General features: G+C 39.7%; 1 protein-coding gene across 1 annotated transcript in view; it reads left to right on the forward strand.

Annotated features, from left to right (window-relative positions):
• Positions 1–18,510, forward strand: part of scai (suppressor of cancer cell invasion) — a 36,500-nt gene that overhangs the window by 11,307 nt on the left and 6,683 nt on the right. Inside the window, exons 3-16 of the mRNA XM_004075063.4 lie at positions 2,147–2,242; positions 3,590–3,676; positions 4,290–4,388; positions 4,591–4,687; positions 6,878–6,976; positions 7,060–7,212; positions 7,303–7,404; positions 9,516–9,617; positions 10,531–10,609; positions 11,598–11,700; positions 11,839–11,920; positions 12,258–12,330; positions 13,194–13,367; positions 15,230–15,330. Of these exons, the coding sequence (XP_004075111.1) occupies positions 2,147–2,242; positions 3,590–3,676; positions 4,290–4,388; positions 4,591–4,687; positions 6,878–6,976; positions 7,060–7,212; positions 7,303–7,404; positions 9,516–9,617; positions 10,531–10,609; positions 11,598–11,700; positions 11,839–11,920; positions 12,258–12,330; positions 13,194–13,367; positions 15,230–15,330 (1,447 nt within the window). The remainder of the gene's footprint in view (positions 1–2,146; positions 2,243–3,589; positions 3,677–4,289; positions 4,389–4,590; positions 4,688–6,877; positions 6,977–7,059; positions 7,213–7,302; positions 7,405–9,515; positions 9,618–10,530; positions 10,610–11,597; positions 11,701–11,838; positions 11,921–12,257; positions 12,331–13,193; positions 13,368–15,229; positions 15,331–18,510) is intronic.

Genomic DNA, 18,510 nt, shown 5'->3' on the forward strand with positions numbered 1-18,510 from the left:
CCTAAAAGATGCACTTTGTCTCGTCTGTCCAGAAGACATCCCCCCTGGAGCCCCTGTTCTCCATGAGGTCCACTTCAAACTTTAGTTACCATTCATATCCATCCATCTTCACAATCCCACTGAATCACTTTTGGGGTCACAGGGGTACTGGAACCAACCCAGCTGTTGTAGGGAAAAGAAGGTAAACACCCTGAACAAGTAACCAGTCTGGGCCATACACACTCACTGTCATACCAATGGGCAGTTTATCTTATGAAACTTGTTTTTGGACTGTGGGAGGAACCTGGAGAGCCCGCAGAAAACTCACACATGCACAAGGAGAACATTCAAACTCCACACAGAAAGATATCGGTATCTGGGATTTGAACCAGGGCCTTTTTGCTTTGTGTCTACCTCTTAAAATTGTCATCAGTCTCTCCTTTAGATCCTGCCTACCTTTAAATCTCAACATAATATGTGCAGCTGTGGTCACAGGAACAGCAGGCTGCTTGGAGATGACCTCACAGTTCCATCTTTACCATAACTGTCTCTGATTTTTCTTCTAGTCTTTCAATCTCTTGACATACATCCCTTAAACAGGCAGACTGAGTGGTGAAAAAGAGAATGCATTAAAAAATATTGCATGTTTCTTTAAAGGTTTGCATGCTATAGTTGAGTAGCTTCTAAAATTCTATTTTGATGCATCTTCTGATAATTCTGCGTGGTTGATTCTGAGTTCATGTTAGTCATCCTCCCCATAACTGAGTCACACACAGCTGGACTTCATCCTCACCTCACAGCAGCTATGGTAATTAACATTCCTTCGGCATGTAATATCTCAAAAATGTTGCTTTAAATCATCAACATTTATGTATTTAAATCCAAAGAATCCTTGAAAAAAATCCTTCTTGACCGTGTTTCCTGTGGTTGCCAATCATTTGGTTCTTTAAATGTCTTTAATGATGGAACTAAAACAAACCAATGTTCACATTTTCACTCTTGAACTAGTGATAAATGTTAAAGACCCGCCCCCCAATTATCTTTTGCTCTGTTGTAAACACATTCCAAGTGGTCTTTTTAGCCAAAATTAAAAAAGAAACCTGTTGTTTTCTAGGACAGTTTCTGTAGAGAGCGGCAGTGGTTCATCAGAAATTCACCTTTGAGTTATGGCGTTGTCGGCGGTTGGGTAGCTGGTAAGGTAAAGGGCTGCTATAGGGCTGATATAAACAATGGTACTGGGTGCAAATACCATATCAATGGCAAGCAATTAACATGGAGCAATTAAGAGTTTGGGAGCTCGGCTCCCAAACTCTGGAATTCCCTCCCTCCTGATCTCCGTAACATAGACTCTCTTCCTACTTTCAGATCTAAACTCAAAACCCATCTGTTCAATTCTGCCCTTCCATCCTGATTCACTTTTAATTTTATTTATTATTTTTATTGTGCTTTAAACCTCTATTTTTAACCTTTGTTTTGGAAAGTGTCCTTGGGTTTCTTGAAAGGCGATTTTAAATAAAAAGTGGATTAAAAGGAGCACAAAATTGTAGCTATCCGGCAGTACAGTTTTGGGCCAGATACCTCTCAGATGAGGAAAACAATGTCGTTAATTAATTTGTCTGCAAGTGGATGCATCACAATGGAGCGGAGCGGAGCAGGGAGCTTGAGGCTTAGAGAAATAAAGAAATTAGTTTAAGTAAATCTGATTACATCAGATATGTAAAGTTGAATCACAGTTATAGTTTACATGTAAGGATTTCCCACGTGTTCATTGTATTTTCAGAAATAAATGTTTTTTTGTTTGCTTTTTACTTCAGACTGATCTTTTAAAACAAGGACGTCTGATTTTTCACATCTTTTTTAGAAGGGAAAAAAATCAATAAAAATGAATCTGGTTTTTTCCTGCTTTTTTTATTTGAAGCCAACTCAAATGGATCCATTTCATCAGTTAATATCGCATTAACATTGCATTTTTTGAAAACCGAGCTCTAGTATTCACCATTGCTAAAAAATAAATCGAACAAGTTTTACACTTTTTTATTATTGTTTTTTAACTTTATAATTAAAAGTATGTCTGGAAAATGACAGAATTTCATTCAACAGCTTTCTGAAACTCTGCATCTCATTGTGGGTCACTGCATTTTTGTACTCCTCTGCGGTTCTCTTGCAGGGATCTTCCACAGTATGGACACAAGCAGTGGCAGTCCTACTTCGGGAGGACCTTTGACGTCTACACAAAGCTGTGGAAGTTCCAGCAGCAACACAGGTTGTTACCATCTTATGCAGTTCAGCAACAAAAAAAGATTATGTTTTGCCTTCAATCACTTAGATTTCTAAACTGGTAATGCATATAAAGTGGGATGTGATTCATATAAGAACATTATAAATCATGTTTCAATATTTTGACCTTTTAAACCTTTTTCTCCATCTGCACAGTTTGCTGCAATCCAGGGGAAAAAATCTAAACTGTCAATTGATAATAAAAACCTCTTTGACTCACTCAATCACAGACATTTGCTCAGAAAAGATGCAAATACAGAAATGCAGGGGGAAAAAACAAGCAACAGAGCTTAGTTTTCATTCAGCTGATGACTTAAAGGATTTTTACTTCCATACTACTTAGTCTCAGTCTAGAGAAAACAACATTTTGTTTGATTTTAGTATGTAAAATAAATACCGGTAATTTAAATGTTGCTGTTATGTTCATGTGATGAATTATCAAATTATGGTGACGATACGGTAAAGTTTAAGTCCCACTATTCTTTGAGCAAGGATCTATTGGGTCTCAGTTTTTGGAGTCCAGTCTAAAGAACCGTCGCTCTGAAGAACTCTAACAGATCAGGAGACTAAGCAAAAAGAAGAAAAACAGACATCTAACGCTAGAAAGCTTGATTTTAAACCTTCTGATTTATCATTTAAAATGTGACAACTCAGCTGTACTTTTTCCTTAATTTGAATCCTTGAGGCTTAATAAACAGACTGGTTTCATTTCAAGAGACTAACACTAACAGTTTGCTCAGCTCCTGTCCGATGGGTTTTATAACCCTTTTGCTACATTATTGTGTATTTACATTTATCACAACCGAGATCCTCTGTATTGTATGGATTAAAGGGTATTTAATGACAAATATTTTTTCTTTGTACTTATTTGTATTCCCATCTATCTGTTATTTATTTTCTCTCTTAGATCACCAGGTATTTAAAAAAAAAAAGAATGCAGTTGATGTTTTGGTTTACAGACATACCAAATTTTTACAAAGCTTTTCCAGACAAAAAATACATCATAAATCACACTGCATGTAGATCCAACCGTAAAAGCAACACCCTTGTTGCAGTCTATTTTAGCCCTAACTGCACACACCTGTTGTGCATGGTGGTCTAAACTAAACCTTCTCTTGGGCTGATTCTGCTGAATGACCAGGCTGAAACTGTAAACATGTTAGCTGATCTTTCTTTAAACTACATTTAATACTTTTATTTTTTCCTAGTAACATTTGTTTGGTTTGTGTTGCCATGATTTCTGTTGAATGTGCCACCTGAGAGTCTGAGATGCTCTGACTTCCGGTTGAACCTGTTGGGACATGCTTACCCTATCTTTTATTCTTTTTGACAGGCAGGTCCTGGATAACAGGTACGGCTTGAAAAGATGGCAGATCGGAGAAGTTGCATCGAAAATTGGACAGCTTTACTACCATTATTAGTAAGTTGTGTCTGGATGTCCTGCTCCCTCGATTCCACTGTGACTGAAATGTGACTGATGATGGCAGGTATTAGACCCTGTAATGGACCCGCTGGTCCAAAAATGGTCTTATTTTCTGTCTTGCAAGAAAAATAATCTTATCAAGAAAGTTTTTCAATAGAAAAATAATTATATTTTAAAAAAACGTCTTAGTGACTAGAATTTTTCTTCAAATAAGAATTCTTTGGAAGACAATTTAGACCATTTTTCTAACCCTATTTGTCAGGTTTTATTTTTGCGTAGTTAAAGAAAATCTGCCAATGGGTTGAAAATGTTATCTGAACTTATTTTTAGGGCCCTGCTTTTGCAGTGAAGGAAAGCCATTTTGGGTGTAGCTCACATCCAATGCTTCCTAACTCTATATCATCCTTAAAAGTGGTCTTAAAAATATTTCTCCAGTGTCCCTAAAAAATTAAAGTACTTTTGCCGGCTGCTCACTGCACCAGTCATTTTAGTTCTTTGAACATTTTCTAAATTTGGGTTTTTAGAGGAACTTTCATGCAGTCAAACTCTGTATTTCCACCATTATGAGGATGATGATGAGGATGCTTCTCTTTCTTCTTCATCCTGGCAGCCTCCGCACCTCAGAGACCAGTTATCTGAACGAGGCTTTTTCCTTCTACTCGGCCATCCGTCAGCGCTCCTACTACTTCCAGGTCAACAAGGAGGACAGGTGAGTCCAACGCATCAGAAGGTGTCACTCCAGGGCTCAGGTGCTGTCACTGACTGTAAGAAAGACAAACAGCTGGTTAAAGTCTTTCTATAAAGAGTGAACCCCTAGTGTTTAACATTGCCTCTACGCCATAAGCTTTTTTTTTTTCTAGTTTGTTCATTTTATCTTTCTTTTGCTCTCTTCTGTTTTTTTTTTTGAGCAGGCCTGAGCTGGTGGTGAAGAAACTTCGATATTATGCGCGCTACATTGTTGTGTGCTTACTGCTTAACAAGATGGAATTGGTCAAAGTGTTGGTGAAGGTATGGAAACAAATGTTTGACAACATCATTTAGAACCAACATTCAGTTTTCATGCCCAGCCTGTTTCCTATTTTGTATCGTTTTTCCCCATCAGTTAGGGCGTGGGGGGTTGTGTGTAAATGTGTGGAGGGGGCTCTCTTAATTTTTGTGCTTGTTTTTATATTATTTATTTTGTTTTAATGTAAAGCACTTAGTGTTGTACTTTCATAGTGCTGTATAAATAAAGTTTGATTTGATTTGATTTGATCTAAAGCTCCACTCCACAATCACCTCTGCATTTTCATTATTGTCATTAATGACGATAAAAGATGATAAAAATCATCTTTTGACCTTTTGTTCATTACAAATGTGCCTCTAAGTTGTGGGCAGGACTGTTGGTACTGACTTAGCCCGCCTTCACATTCCGTCACCCACGTCTTTAAACGCTCTCCTGCTAGCTTACAGTCAACCAGTAGAGACTGTTTTGATATGATTATTTATGGCTAAATAGCATCTCGAAGCATAAAATGTTGTACTTTTTTTTGTCTTTTTTTAAACTCTTTTTATAAATCATTGATACTCTCGATGCCTTTCTGAGAAGCATTTACCCACAAAAACTGCAACAGAATTTGTTTAACTCTTAAAAAATGATGCGTTGTTTTTTGTTTAATTTTACATGGTGATTCCAAATTACACTAATATTTACTATATAGATCTTAGAAGGGAATGTATTTTTGAAAATGTTATTATGAAAAAGTAGAACATTTTTTAAAAATTATATATATAAAAAATTGTCTAAATTGTCTTACTAAGAATTCTATTGGTAGGTTTTAGCAGATTTTGCAAATTAGCACAGCGAAGCAAATTGAAAGCAGAAAAGCTGATTTTTTCTTTTTTTTTAGAATAATTAGTTTGATTGAATTAAAAAACATACTCGACAAAGCTGCGAGGAGCCTGCACTAAAATGTCACTGTGACACTGATGAAGCTAATCATTTACCTGAGAAGGCTTAATGAGCTCCACGCTGGGGAAGTAATCCTCAAATCCCTTCATTTGACGTAACTTGTAGCTCCAGACTTCCATCAAACTTGAACAGAGTAACAGCTTCTGGTAAAATTGCATTTGGCCAATCCCTAGCCAGACAGACAGGCAGGCAGACCTTCCTTCCTTCCTTCCTTCCTTCGTTTCTTCCTTCCTTCCTTCCTTCCTTCCTTCCTGTATCATTCCAGGTTTGCATGTAAAAAAAGAAAGCTCAAAAATGAGGTTTTCCCCCTCAGATGACAATTGTGTTTTTGGTGTTTTTAACATGCTCTTGTGGCATTTTTCCGATGATGCAGGCCATTAATTACAAAAATTAAGCTTAAAACTGCATTTCTGATTATTTTTGATTCATATTGTTGTAAATCAAAAGCAGATTAAAAAAATGCAGTTTATTAAGAGTTTCTTGGTGATATGCTGCATGGGTCACAAGCTCCCTGCGCCGCTCCATTCTGATACATCTACTTGTAGACGACTAGCTCCATCCGCGTCTTCATTTTCCTCGTCTGAGCTGGTTTCTGATCCGAAACTGTGTGGCTGGATGACTTCAATATTGATCACCATTTTTATTGCACCGATAATGTTAGGCTGGGCTTGTGAGAGGCTGGAAGCTAGCAGGAGAGTATGTAAACGGAGAGCTGTCGGTGCGAAATGAGGGCATGCCTCCTCTGTGCCGACAGTCCCACCCAGAACTTACAGGTGAATTTCTGATAAACTCCTGCCGCTCTGCAGAAACTATGTCCTAGAAAAGGAAGATTTTTTATTTTCTTGGTTAAAAACGGCATAATCATATAACTAAAATACCACTAAGAAGACTTTTAAAATAGATCAAAAGATGATCGGAGTGGGTTTCTAATACAAACAGGCCATGGGAGACTGAGCTGCAGTCACAAGTGCACTCGGTGACCATTTGGCATTTTACCCTCCAATCTAATACTTAATGTTTAATGTATCTAAAGGTAACCCTGGGGGCAGTTTTTAGTCTTTAGTATGACCCAACCACAACAAGTGGGGACTTAAACCTCTGGGTGGACCCTCTGCCCATAGGCTAATCATAGTTTTTTGTTGTTGTTGTTTTATTCTACTGAGACTGTTTTATTAGACTAATTCAATCATTTGAGTATCACGCATTGACTCTTTATGCTATAAGTTGGTCTTTCTGTGTTTCTGCAGGAGTTGTCTGAAGAAATCGAGGATTACACGCAGCGGTTCAACACAGAGGACCAGCTGGAGTGGAACCTGGTGCTACAGGAGGTGGCAGCTTTCATAGAGGTAACCGGACGCTGCTGCCGGATGCTGAGGATGAGAGCCGCCTCATCCAGCACCGCTCCTTACCGCTGGTTTGTGTGAAACAGGCAGATCCCACTGTGGTTCTGAACGACAACAACTCCATGGTCGTCATCAGCCACCGACTGCAGGATGAAAGCGCTCCCCCACTGGAGCAAGGCATGGTTGTTGGGCAGCTCGTCCTTGCAGACGCACTGATCATCGGGAACTGTAACAACCAGGTTGAAATCCTCTACTCCTGCTTTCTGAAACCACTGTAAAGTTTCCTGAAGGAAGCTGACAGCTGTTTCTCATCTGTCTGTTGTTTTTAGGTCAAGTTCAGTGAACTGACCATCGATATGTTCCGCATGCTTCAAGCCCTGGAGAGGGAACCAGTCAACTTGGCCACACAGACCTCTAAACAGGGAACACTGGTGAGTGTCAGATCCAGACTTTCCTTGCTAAGGATCTTCTCAGGTGCTGTGATCAGACATGGCAGACACCTTTACCTCCTCAGTCCATCTACACCTAAATATATAAATGCTAATAAAAAGGAGCCTATTTGAGACATGTATGGTACTGATTGCCTAAAATAGTGAGAAGCCCATGGTGTTGTGGAGTCGGTTCTAGATGGAATTGTTTTCTTGCAAACTTTAAATTCTCTTTTTCGCGTTATTAAATTGAAGTGGTTCTGGTTTGCTTCTTTTTCTAGTGTCACTCATATCTGTACGTTTTTGTGTGGATGTTGTCTCTTCTAGTCTTTCGTTGCCCCTGGTGCTCTATTCCATTCATGTGTTGCTGCGTTGCTGCTCATGTAATAAGCTTTTGCTCCCCCCTCCCCTGCACAGCACAAACACTTATTGACCAATTATGAGCGGCTTGAAGAGAAAAAGAAGTAAGAGACTAAAGGACAGTTTTTAAAAAAACGGTTTGCAGGGAGCTATTGTAGTTCACTTTAAAGAGCCAAATGATGGATCATCACACCAGTCGTATCCACAATCGTGCATTTAGTTCATATTAATGTTTGGATTTTCCTGCTACTGTCCACGAGAATAGAGTTGAACTTCTGAGCGGGTTTATTTATAACGTGGACGACATCCTGCTCATTCACTTGCTGTGAACACGCTGACGCAGAGGAGGGTGGTGTGTTCCTCCACTGACCATTCATGCACAGCAGCACAACGCGTGAGTGGAAGTGAGCACCAGGCGCAACAAAAAGACTTGAAGAGACAACATCAACACAAAAATGTACAGAAATGAGTGACACTGGGAAAAGAAGCCAAATCCGGAACCACTTCACTTTGATTGATAATACGAAAAGAGAATTTAGAGTCTGCAAGAAAACAATTCCATCTAGAACCGAATCCACAACCAACCAGCAGAGAATCTTCTCCTAAACAGAGCAGATCATTACTGACTGAGGAAACCAGATCAGCTTCTCAAAGCTGAGACACTTAGTATTTTTGAATCTCATCCTTTGCTGTGACGAAAAGTCATATACAGTGGGCGTGCCTCAACATGTTTAACTCTGCCCACGTTGAGGCACGCCTCCGTCTGCCGACTGCAGCCAGGGGCTTTTTCAAAATAGTAACAGTTTAAAGAGCTCACATTTTCTGCAAAACCTGATTTCCTAAGGTTTTTAAGAAGTTTTAAAAAATTACAGTAAAGCAAACACTAAATTAAAATTCAAGAAACTATTTTTAATGTAAAACGTCCTGTCAGAGATGAGAGATTGTAACTGTGTAAATTCAACAAAATATATCCCCAAATTGTTTAATAAAGTAATTATTTGAAATAAATTCTAGACTTGATGATCAGTAGTTATTGGTTTACTCTGAAAATTATCGTCTCTAAAAAAATTAACACTAATAAGAACGTGTTGTAAAGGTAACTAAAGATGTGAGAAAAGTCATTTGTTTACTATCTATATTGAAAGGGCGAGTTTGACTCTTACTTAAAAAGATTGTGCTCAGTGTCTTTATTTAAGGTTTCTTTACCATTTTATAGAAAGGGTGTCCTTATGACATGAATGCTTGCATTGTGTTTGTCATTTTAGTGTCTTTTATAAAGCTGCAACAGACACTTCAAAATTGGAAAAGGTGACCAGAGAGACTTGAACTGCAAATGTTTACGGATAAATAAGAGGATTTTCCAATTTGAACAAAAAAAACAAACAAACCGAAAAGTTAGCTGCAGTCTGAAATTTAAGGTGAAAGCTGGAATTTAGGTTTGTTAAAGCAAGAGATTAAAACTTAAAAAAAAAAAGATGGTGAGCTACATTTCAGCTTTAGGAAAACAGGTGAACCAATAATAAAAAGGTTTCCTTTAGTGTACACTTAAAACAGGCACAAAGGGGGATTATTTTTCTGGGAGGTTATTGCTGATTCTTGCATTTGTCATCTCTGCACCACTTTTTTTGTCTGCTGATTTGGTCTGAGCAAATATTGTCACATAAAAAAACATAAATACGTACATGTCTGCCCAGCTACTTTTTTCCTTGTGTTTTTTTTCTAATTGGATCTTTCATCTTATTCTTCCTTCACAGGAACCTAATGAAAAACCAGCTAAAAGAGAAAATCCACACAAATATCTGCTTTATAAACCAACTTTCAGCCAGCTGTTTACTTTCCTGTCTGCCTCTTTTAAGGTCAGTATTCCCATCCACTGCTGGAAAATAAATGACATTTGCAGCGGTGAATTTGTCAGCTCTGTTTGCCCATGTGCTTCAGCCTTTTACAGCTAACATGCAATAATATATGGTTTATTGTATATGGCTTTCTTTTGTTTGGGCTAACGCTCTCAATGGGAACATGGAATTCAGAAAATGTCAGTTTGACTCTAAATGTAAATCATTGACTGTATAACAGAACTGGACCGAGTAAGTGTGACATCACATATAGAAAATGGATTTCCTGTAGTTCCAACCAAATGAAGTCAATTCAGTTGCCAATTCAGTCACATTTTCTTTGCATTCGGGGTGCCGTCATGTTGTAGCCAGTCATCAGTAAGCAGTAATTAGTCGGTCTGAATCTACGTTTCTATGGCAACCACTCTTACCATGGCGTCCACTCTTACGGGGTGGTCAACCTCTGATCGGAAGATTGCAGGTTCGATTCCCGCCTTGCCCGCCAGACACTGAACCCAACCTTGCGTCTTGTGGAAGGTTGGTCTGACCAATGAAATGACTGAATCATACCTGTTTATTTCTCTATAGAGATTTATGGGATTTTGGCTTCTTGAAGGCAGTGGATTCTTCCTGTTTAGAACGTGGAGGGAGGGGTCATTAAGTCCAATTCTCATATACTGGCAATTTTGTGAACATTAACATTTATATGCATTATATATTCTATAGTGTGTGTCTGTGTTTAACTAAAGCGCAACAAAAAAAAGTATTTTGGATGGAAGTTCCATTATGACAGTAATAGCATGTTTTTTCCACAACACCCATCCTTATAATGTCTAAATTATTTTTTTAAATCAGGAGATCTTTGCTTGAAAATTCCCTGCAGCCCTCATGGTTGAAGTACAATTCCTCAACTTGTCGTTTCCTCTATTTTCAGGAGCTGCCTGCCAACAGTGTTCTGCTCATCTACCTATCTGCCACTGGAGTTTTTCCTACAGGTCATTCAGATTATGAAGGTAAATGCTGAGTCTTCAGCTGCATCATGAGATGTTCATGAACAATAAAATAGTAATAATGGTCTAAATTACATCGATTAGGTCTCTTGAGAGTTTTTTGTTTGTTTTCATAATTCTTCTTTCTTACTGCTGGGTGAAAATTTTGCCCCCGCAACATTATATAAAAAAAAAGACCCTTTTGGGGCAGCTGTGGCCCAGTGGTAGGGCGATCGACCCCTGATCGGAATGTTGGAGGTTCAATTCCCGCCTTGCCCACCCATGCGCCAAAGTTTCCCCTGGCAAGACCCATTGCCTCTGGTAGTCATAGGTTAACGCCGGTACCTGGCAGCAAAGCCGCCTTCTGTGTGTGAGTGGGTAAAGAGGACTGTGACTTTAAAGCGCTTTGGGCTGTCGAGGGAGGCAGAAAAGCGCTTTACAAGTATACGCAATTTAACCAGTGAAACGTAATTAATTAATACAGATGTATTAACTCATCAATACAAACTTATATACAGTAAATGTTGGGCGTAGTGAACGACCCCATTAAAAGCATTAGAATCTCTTCTGAGGCTCAAAAAGAAACGTTTAAAATCAACCAATGAACCCAAAGCAAATGTGTCAGGGATACCCACAGGATATTTTCAAAAGTATTTTGAGATGTTCACACGTTTTATGGCTTGGAGATTATTTTGTGGTGATTTTCACTTTTTTGCACAATATGGGAAAAGAAAATTTATGTTCAAACATCACTGAACTATCATTGACCTCTGACCTGATGAAGAAGCCACCATCTTGAGCCCTCCAAAAAAAATAAAATCACCTTTAATACCAGCTACAGATTTATACCCCTAATAGAGATTTTGATCTATCGCTTCCTAACTCATCGAGCATCATTGGGAAGCTACTTGGGAATTAATGTTCGTTTTCAAGTTTGTGGATTGGAGAGAGATTGGAGGATCAAGGAAAGTTGGAGCGCCGCGACTTGCTCATGCAAGTATTTTCTTTCCAGTGGGGGGTTATGACTTTGGAGGGGTTCTCACAAACACCAACAGAGACATAGTGAACGGTGAGACGGTGCAGAAGAGGATTCAGGCTCAGAAAGAAATGCACTGGTGAGTTCAAGCTTTAAAAAACCATCATAGTCAAACATTTTCAAATTTCAGTGTGTTGACAAAGACAGAAACACTGACTGGAGCGGGCATTTCTCTGACTCAGACACAGATGATATTTACTTGTTTACAATCTTTCAGCCTTCATCCAGGAGATTTATTCCCTTTCACTCGGAAGCCCCTTTTTATCATCGTGGACTCTTCCAACAGTGCAGCCTATAAGGTATGTGAACAGGTGAGGGGTTAACCCTTGTGCTATCTTGTGGGGTCATCTGGACCCCACTAGACAGTGCTCTGAACCTTTTTTCTTTAATGATTTGTGATCTTCACTGGTGGCCATGGATTATATGAAATCCTTTCCACCTTTATCCACATTTGTCATGGAAGGAAGAACACGTCAATGTAAGGGTGGGGTCATCTGGACCTCACAAGATAGCACAAGGCCTAAGTCTGTAGGAAACGGGGAACACGGGTCAGCTCTGCATTGTCTGACTGCACGGTGGAACATAGTGCTTCCCATCTGTATTGATTTATGAGTAATCTGCTGTTCTGAATTTCAGAATTTCACCAATCTGTTTGGCCAGCCTCTGGTGTGCCTGCTGTCTCCTACCATGTACCCTAAGACTGTACAAGGTGCGTGTTACTGTGTCTGTCTTTCTCCCCTAGGAGGATAAACAAAATCAAACCACATTTCATTTCCTCTGTAACAATGAGAGATTTTTCATATCGATTTATGAAAATCCTTTTATCAATGCTGGTGAGCTTTGCACAAAGGGACCATCTTCAATCTCTTTTCTTAAATTGTTTAAAATAGTTTGACATTGCACAGTGGTGTAGTGGTTAGAACTATTGCCTCACAATGAGGAAACCCGGCTGTTTGGAGTTGGCATGTTTTCCCCGTGCATGTGTGGGTTTTCTTCTGCTTTCTTCCACAGACCAAAGACAACTGGTCAACTGGAAAATCTGAATAGCCCTTATGTGTGCATGTGAGTGTGAGCGAGTTAAGAAATGGATGGAAAGGCCATCTGAATGCTCCACTACAAACTTGAGCTGTGTTCAATAATTCTGACAAAGAGTTGCTGTTTTCAGACAAAAAACAGGAAATTTGTATTCATGCAGTTCTGAAGTCTTTTCCTCAGACTTGCTTTTCAATTACACTACTTTAGGATGCGTTTATGTTCATAAAATGAAGTGTTTTTTATGTGCGGGTGGCCTACTGGACAGCAACGGTGCACTGGTAGAGCGGTGAACCTCTGATGGGACGATTGAAGGTTTCTCACCCTGCCTTCTCATGTGTCTTCATCAGTGTGTGATTGTGAATGGGTGAATGGGACTGTGACTAAAAAGCGCCTTGGGCCTTTAAGGAAGGTAGAAAAGCGTTATATAAGTATACACCATTTTACCATTTACCTGTTGGAGTTAATAAAGCACCCTGATGACTGTTGGTCATGAATTCTGTCCTGATCTTTCTTCGGTGTCTCCCTGTGACCGTTCAGATCAGTCCCAGCGCGGGAGTCTCTTCACGCTGTTCCTCTACAGCCCACTCCTGGCTTTCTCCTCTGTGTGCGGCCTCAGCAGCATCCAACGGGGGATTTGGGAGAGGGCTCAAGATTTTTTACGCAAAGTCTTCCGTGACATTGGGCAGATGATAACTCGCTCGCGGACCATAGGTACTTTGTTTCAAAACGTCATACCTTTCGAGCAACTTTTGTTACTCATGCTAAATGAGAATTCTTTTTCACGCTGATCAAACATTAAAAAAGTATTTGTGGCTGTTATCAAGTTTGATTCATTTAGAGGGTTAAACCCAGTTTAAAAGATTGGCTCTTTAGTAAAGAGTCGGAGGACTTCTTGTCATTGAAAAAGGAGATGAACCAGTTCAGAGTTCAGTTTTAACATGTCCTGCTAAAGACAAACGAGCAGAATCTCATGATCCACACTATCAGAGGAGGCATTTGGATCAAGTGTAAACAGTATTTCTGCTGTGCTGAGGTCGAATCCTGACTGAAATCCATCCAACATGATTTTCTATGTGGCTACAGCTGGAATAGGTTGAAGACTTTTTTACAGGACTTAGGCCAGGAAAGGCCGCTTAAAATAGCTCTTCATCATAGAAGGAACTTGGGTTTAAATTTGTTTTTTATGAGAGCAATATGGAGCTTTTACCCACAGGATGGTTAGCTTAGCAAAGTGAAAGATCCTCTTCAGGAAAGTAGCAGACAGTATTCAGTGGGGAGGCAGTGGATGGAAAAATGAAGTATTTTCAAGAAGGGATAGTTCTGTGTTGAACAGAACATTCCAGACAGACCCATCAGAGGAGTCACAGTAGGCCTGCACAATATACCGCAAATTTATCGTTATCGCAATATCCAGCTCTGCAATATGCATATCGCAAAAGACGGCGAATATCGCAATAAATCGCAAACCCAAAATGTGTTAAAACAATCTTCTAGCAGCTTGAAGCATTTAACACATCAAATAAATCCCTTTATGCTTTGACCAATCAGATGGACGCCTTCCCTTTGTTGACCAATCAGATGGAGGCCTATTATGTTAACCCTGGTCCTGAAGAGTCTCAACCCTGCCTGTTTTCCAGCTCTCCTTAACCAGCTTGCTGTTGATTGGCTGACTCAAGTGATTTCACATCCTGATTGACTGAACACACCTGATTTTGGTTATCATTATCAAGCAGTCTAGGGAGAATTGGAAAACAGACAGGGTTGAGGCTCTTGAGGACCAGGGTTAGCCACCCTGACGTTTGTCCCCCATGTCGATGAGGGTCATTTGGAGGATAATTTTTAAACTGTTGCAATCAAATGGGAATGATGTTTTTGTTTATTTTTCTATTTGTTTATTTACCGCAAATTTATCGTTATCGCAATATTGATCACTAATATCGCATATCGCAAGTTTTCCTCATATCGTGCAGCCCTAAGTCACAGTGAATCTGGAGATGCTCGAACAGATTTTTTGCACCAGAAAATTCTGATAAAATAAAATTTCTTAGCATTTAGGGGACAATTATCTTAGAAACAACTTTTTCACAATTGTGGGAAATGGGGGGAATTGGGGTACTTGTCTAAGAAAAATGTCTGTGAAATTGAATATCTTCTCCCCCATCCAGTCAGTGGCTGCTGAACTCCCTGAGCTACTTTCAGGTAGAGGTTGGATGAAATGAATGTCTCACAGGTTAGGTCAGGGGTTTGCAACTGAGGGCTCAGAGTCATATGTGGCCTTTACCCTTCCATAGGGGCTCTCTGGCTGAAGAAAAATATTTTAAGTAAGTGTCATGCAGATGTATATGTATATATACATGTTTGTGTATGTGTGTGTGTGTGTGTATTTTTACCACTCACCATTTCTTTTTGTAGGTTTGATCTTAACAATTTACCCCCAAACATTTCAGCTGTCACGTTCCAATATTTTGCACAATATTCTCAGCTTTTCATTTCCTAATTGTCATTTTTGCATCATTTTATTCTCATGAATATGTGAATCAATACAATACATTTGTGCACTATTATCTTTTCAGATCAAGCCTTTTTGCAGTTTTTCGGTGACGAGTTCCTGCGGTTACTCCTGATCCGTTTTGTATTTTGTTCAGCTGTGCTAAGACTTCATAAGCTTTTTCGGGTAAGTAAATGTTGCTGCAAGAATCCAGTTAATATCTGCTTAGGCCTCATTGAGCGGCAGCTGGGAGAGCTTCAGTCATGTTGATTCACCATGTGTGTTCCATTTCAGGAGCTCTTTAGCAGTTGGCCCTGCTGTGTTGTGGTATCTCTTCATATTCTTATTAAATTAGATCATGGCTATTTTTGAATCCTTGATCCACATTTAATTTGGAGGAACGATTAAAAACTTCAGCTCTATCTAGCTTGGTTTATTGTTTAGCAGAAATAAAATTCACAACAAAGGTCCATGAAAAGAAAATCAAGTACAGTTCAGGGAGAGGCAAAAAACATAAATGGCTTATTCAAGGCCTCCACCCAAAGCAATCAGACATATTTTGAATAAAACATTTTTTTTTAAATATACCGTAATTTCCGGACCATAGAGCACACCTGATTATAAGCCACACCCATTACATTTTTAGAGGATAAAACATTTTGTACATACATAAGACGGACCTGTATATAAGCCGCATGTGCCCACATTGAAAGGTGTTGTAGAATGAGAATGTGTATGTGCTGAAACCACGCGCCGCGTGTGTAAGAAGGAGGGGTGAGGGCGTGCAGCGCAAGAGGGAGCGCTCTCACTCAGTCTTGCACTGCACGTGCTCCTTCCTCTTACACACACAGTGCGCTGACACACATACACACACTCATTCTACAACACCTATATAGTTAGTTCATTAGGGGCGACAGTGGCCCAGGTGGTTGAGCGGGTCGTCCAATGATTGAAGGGTTGGCGGTTCGATCCCCGCTCCCACCAGCCAAAATGTCGTTGTGTCCTTGGGCAAGACACTTCACCCTCCTTGCCTCCAGTGTGGCTCCACTGGTGTGTGCATGTGCATGAATGATCCCTGTGATGGTCAGAGGGGCCGTAGGCGCGAACTGGCAGCCACGCCTCTGTCAGTCTGCCCCAGGGCAGCTGTGGCTACAACCATAGCTTACCATCACCAAGTATGAATGAAGAGTGAATGAATAATGGACACACTGTAAGCGCTTTGAGTGTCTTGAAAAGCGCAGAAAAATCCAATCCATTATTATTATTATTAGTTAGATAGTTAGTTGTGACTGTTATTTGTTAATAAAGAATAGTGCGTTGTAATTATTACTTGTACCGGTATTCATTTCCGTCGTGGGCGGCGGGGGATTTTGTGTTGGGGGGGTAAACCGCGACACCGCAACTCCTGCTGCTTCATCACCGCGGTGATCAAAAATCCCAAACCGTCACAGCCTTTTCCCAAACAGTGCCTGTGACGCGGCAGTAACACAGCAGCAATATGGTAGTAACAGCCCTAACAGGGCTGGTTAAAAGAAACATACTGGTAAAAGTCACTGAGAGCAGCAGTAACTTATAGCCTCTGCCTGGCACGCGCCTCCTGTGCACTGAAACCATGGAAGTCTTCCTCCTCAGTGTCGGATTGGAATAGCGTCAGAACGTCTTCGCCACACAGTCTCTCTGTGTTTCCTTCGTTGTAGCTGTCGGTGTCACTCTGAGGCAAATTCACTTCTGAGCTTGCGCTGTCCTCTCCGTCACGCAGCAGACCGGCTTTTCCAAATCCGTTGGTGATGGTGGATTTTTTCACACTGCTTTTAACGATTGCTTTTAACTTTAAAGCTGCGTCCTTTGCATTTCTTCTTGCATTTTCCATGATGAGGGTCTGTTCGTGCCATTCATTCACAAAGCAGCAATTTACATTAATTCCCCCTGTCTCCCTCTTACCCTTTCTGTTCGATCGCCCCTAGCGGCTGTTAGAAAAAATAAACAAATTAGCCACATCATTGAATAAGCCGCAGGGTTGAAAGCGTGTGACAAAAGTAGCGGCTTATAATCCGTAAATTACAGTAAACAAATTCAGAAAAAATAGACAAAGCATATACCAGTAGTTCACAAGTAGCAAAATATGTTTAAGAACAGAAATAAAATCCAATTAAGAGCAGAAAACATAAATATACGATCGATAAAATAATACCATTGAGAGAAAAGTGCACATAAGTGAGCGGGATTTTTAGGCCTAAAAACCAATTTGACCCATGAGAAACAGTCACATGTTTGTCAATCAAGAAGAAATTTATCAAACAAAATATGCTTTTTTGAACATCTTTTACACCACTTTCAAGAATTGCAGGTTTTTATTGCATGACAGAATTCGTTCCAAAGTCTTACTGCCAGAAATCTTATTGAGAACTGACCTCGAGAACTGAGAAACTTGGTAAATGAAGAGCTAAAGAATTATGGGTCAAATGAGAATGGAACCGTAAATTAACCATAAAATATGCTGAGAAATACTCAGGCATATCCCCTTCATAAAAAAGAATACTGTATCTTGAAAATGCAGATTTGAAAATGATTAAACATGCCTTACTTTATTTGCTTGTTCGTAACCAAAAAACATGAGATCTGCAGATTTTTCTACGAAAATTCTTTCTCTTAAGACTTTTTTTTGGCGGAGACATTTATCTGCAGAAGAATTCTGCTCACTCTATATTGATCCAGTTTTGAGAACTCAATTAAATGTAGCCCTGAATGGACCAGCCAACCGTCCAGGATGCAAACCGTCCCCTGAACCAATCAATCAATCAAACTTTATTTATAAAGCACTTTTCATATAAAAGCATAACACAAAGTGCTTTACATTAAAACAAAGCAAAATAATATAAAAACAAGCACAAAAAAAAAAAAAAAATAGGGCTCCCCTCCCCGTACCTACACACAGCCCCCCACTCCTTTCACACATCCCACCCCTTAACTGATGGGGAAAGACGATGAGAAATAGGCTGAGCATGAAAACAAGATGTTGGAAACGCTAATAACTGGAACCTCCCTCTCTGTGAACAGCCGCATAACCAGCCAAATTCAGCATCACAGGCGGGGACCGCTCCACCACAGCTAAGCAGTGATGCAGGTTCCCACCTAGAGCTGCAGGGGCTGAACAGCAGCCGACCCAGAAGGAGTGGTCCTAACTGAGGAAGCACCGGAAATAAGAAATGAAAATAAAAATGAGAATGAAAAAGTAAACATATTGATAAAAGCAATAAACAATAAAACATTGTTTTCTTACGTCTTAAACAGAAATCTAGTTTAAGTTCATAAAACAAGATCAAATGGATAAATAAATAAATAACAATAAATTAATAACTAACTAAC

The sequence above is a fragment of the Oryzias latipes genome, chromosome 12, assembly GCF_002234675.1.
Source record: "Oryzias latipes chromosome 12, ASM223467v1".
Lineage (NCBI taxonomy): Eukaryota > Metazoa > Chordata > Actinopteri > Beloniformes > Adrianichthyidae > Oryzias > Oryzias latipes.